At 63.4% G+C, this 2,227-nt stretch overlaps 1 protein-coding gene across 1 annotated transcript in view; it reads right to left on the bottom strand.

The window, feature by feature from the left end:
- Positions 1 to 406: 406 nt before the first annotated feature.
- MGAT1 (alpha-1,3-mannosyl-glycoprotein 2-beta-N-acetylglucosaminyltransferase) overlaps positions 407 to 2,227 on the bottom strand; it is a gene marked incomplete in the record, with an annotated part of 14,141 nt that continues 12,320 nt past the window's right edge. Inside the window, 1 exon segment of the mRNA XM_014587463.2 lies at positions 407 to 2,203. Coding sequence (XP_014442949.1) covers positions 1,288 to 2,203 — 916 coding nt within the window.

Below are 2,227 nucleotides of genomic sequence, written 5' to 3'. Positions count from 1 at the left end.
AGGAAGCAGGTCCTCAGCCCACCTGGGGCTCTCCCCCTCTCGGTGGCCTCCCTCCGCTGGCGCTCCCCGGGTGCCGGTTTGCACCCCTTCCTTCCAGGGGAGCCCCAGCCTTTCCTCACTTCTGCTCCCCCTTTCTGTTTTTAGTTTTTAGGTTTTCTTTGGCCCAGGGCATGTGTGCTCCCCAGGGAGGAGCAAGCACAGTGAGAAGGCACCCGACGGGGATGGCCACCCGCAGCTCCTCAACCCTGCATCTCGGGGCACGCATGCACACGGCGCACTTCTCAGGCCACTGGGCCCAGGACTCCCGAACCACCACCGCCTGCGGCCCCTCTTTCCTCGTTTTCCTTCCCCAGACCCTAACCTCCTCTCCCAGGTCTCACACCCACACACACACACACACAAGGGCTTTTCAGACAATTCAGCCTTTATTTTTGAAAATAACTTTGTAACTTTCCCCTTCTTCCATGAAACTGAGGCCAGGCAAGAAATAAAACCACGTGAGTCCCTTGCCGACCTGCCACCTGTGTCCTGGCCTGTGAGGACCTGGCACTGCTGGGGGAGGGGAGGCTGCTCCACCTCGCGCTAACAAGGCCACCAGGTGCGCCCTCCTCAGGAGGGAGCCTGCACACCGGCCCCAGGAGGGGACACCAGGGCTGGCTACCCTGTGTGCCCCGCCGGCTCCAAGCCCCCCACAGCAGGGACCGCGTCTCTGAGGGGAGCTGAGGATGCCTTGGCTTCCCCTCCGCTTTCATCTCAGAATCACAGACCGCTAGGCTGCAGGGGCGGGCGGAGAGGGCAGACAGGACAGGGGGGCAGAGGCAGCAGCCCCAACCCTGGTGGTGGAACCCCTTTGGTTAGTCTCACTTCGGCCACAACTACGCCCCCTTCTCCCACACCTCAGTCCCCCACCGCGGGGAGGCGGAGGGGGCCCAGCGCCAGGCCTGGGAGAAGAGGCCCAGCCAAGAGAGCACAAGTCCCCAACCTCACTGCAGAGCCCAGGGGGACACTTCTGGCCCAGCAGGCCCAAGTGCCCGTACCACACAGGGGTCCCTTGCTATCCCCCTAATACGCCGGGATGGTCCCTGATCTGACTCCACTGAGCTGGGAGGATACCCTCACCTTATCTGTGCACTCGAATGCCACTAGAAAAAAAAAGAGAAAAAAATTAAAAAAGATTAAGTGGACCAAAGAGGGAAACAGAGACGGGACCATGCGGCCCAGGGACTGAGGCCCCATCTCCGCTCACAACATGGCAAGGGAGGGGCCCAAAAGGGACAGGAGGTGCAGCTAGTTCCAGCTCGGGTCGTAGCCGTCCCAGGTCTGCGGGGGGGCCAGGTGAACACGGCGGCCCCGGAACTGGAAGGTGACGATGCCCCGATAGCCAGCCCTGGGGACGCCCGACTTGAGGTCATCCATGACACCCAGGGCCTTGGCAAAGGCCTTGAAGCTGTCTCTGCCCGTGTACTGCACACGTACCTCCCCCAGCTCCTTGCGGTCGCCGGCCCTCACTTTCTCCACCTGCAGCTGGGGCGCACCATAGACGCGGGCCAGGAAGTCCCGGTCGTAAGCCCCCTGCTGCAGGTAGGACAGGTCCAGCTGGGTGAAGGGCACAAACTGCTGGTTCAGCTTGATGAACTTGAGGTGCTGGTCGAAGAACTGCCCGTGGCTCACACCCTTGCGGCCAAAGGTCATCGTTCTTGAGATTTCGGGGCGCACGCAGGCCCTCCCTTTCCGCTGCTCAGGCCGGCGCATCCAGTCGTCCCAGAAAGCCTTGGGCCACTTGGGCTCCAGCTCGTCCCAGAGCTCGGACAGGAGCAGCCAGCCGAGGCCAGGGAAGAAGTCCGTGCGGTAGAGCAGCTCGGGCCGGCTGGCGTCCACCATCTGCTCCTTGCCGTTGTCATTCCAGGCAGACACGCACCAGAGCGAGGGGTCGGCCCTGAGCAGTGGGTAGGTGGCCTGGAAGTACTCGAAGAAGTCGGGGGCCACCTCCAGGTCGTCCTCCACCACGACGACCGCTGGGAACCTGAAGCTGCGGAAGATCTGGCCCAGGGCCCAGCGGTAGTGCCGAGCGATCTTGTAGTAGCCCTGGAACTTGCGGTGGTCGGGCGGCACGGCGATGGTGCTCAGGTCCGGCTGCCGGATGTGCGTGATGGCGCTGCCGTAGGACGCGATCACCTGCGCCGTCTCCTCGTGCCCGCAGTCCCGGCTGACCCCCATGGGGGAGGGG

This window comes from Tupaia chinensis, unplaced genomic scaffold (genome assembly GCF_000334495.1).
Source record: "Tupaia chinensis unplaced genomic scaffold, TupChi_1.0 Scaffold000214_1, whole genome shotgun sequence".
NCBI lineage: Eukaryota > Metazoa > Chordata > Mammalia > Scandentia > Tupaiidae > Tupaia > Tupaia belangeri.
Note: the sequence above shows the minus strand (reverse complement) of the source record. Positions and strands in the feature narration are given on the sequence as shown.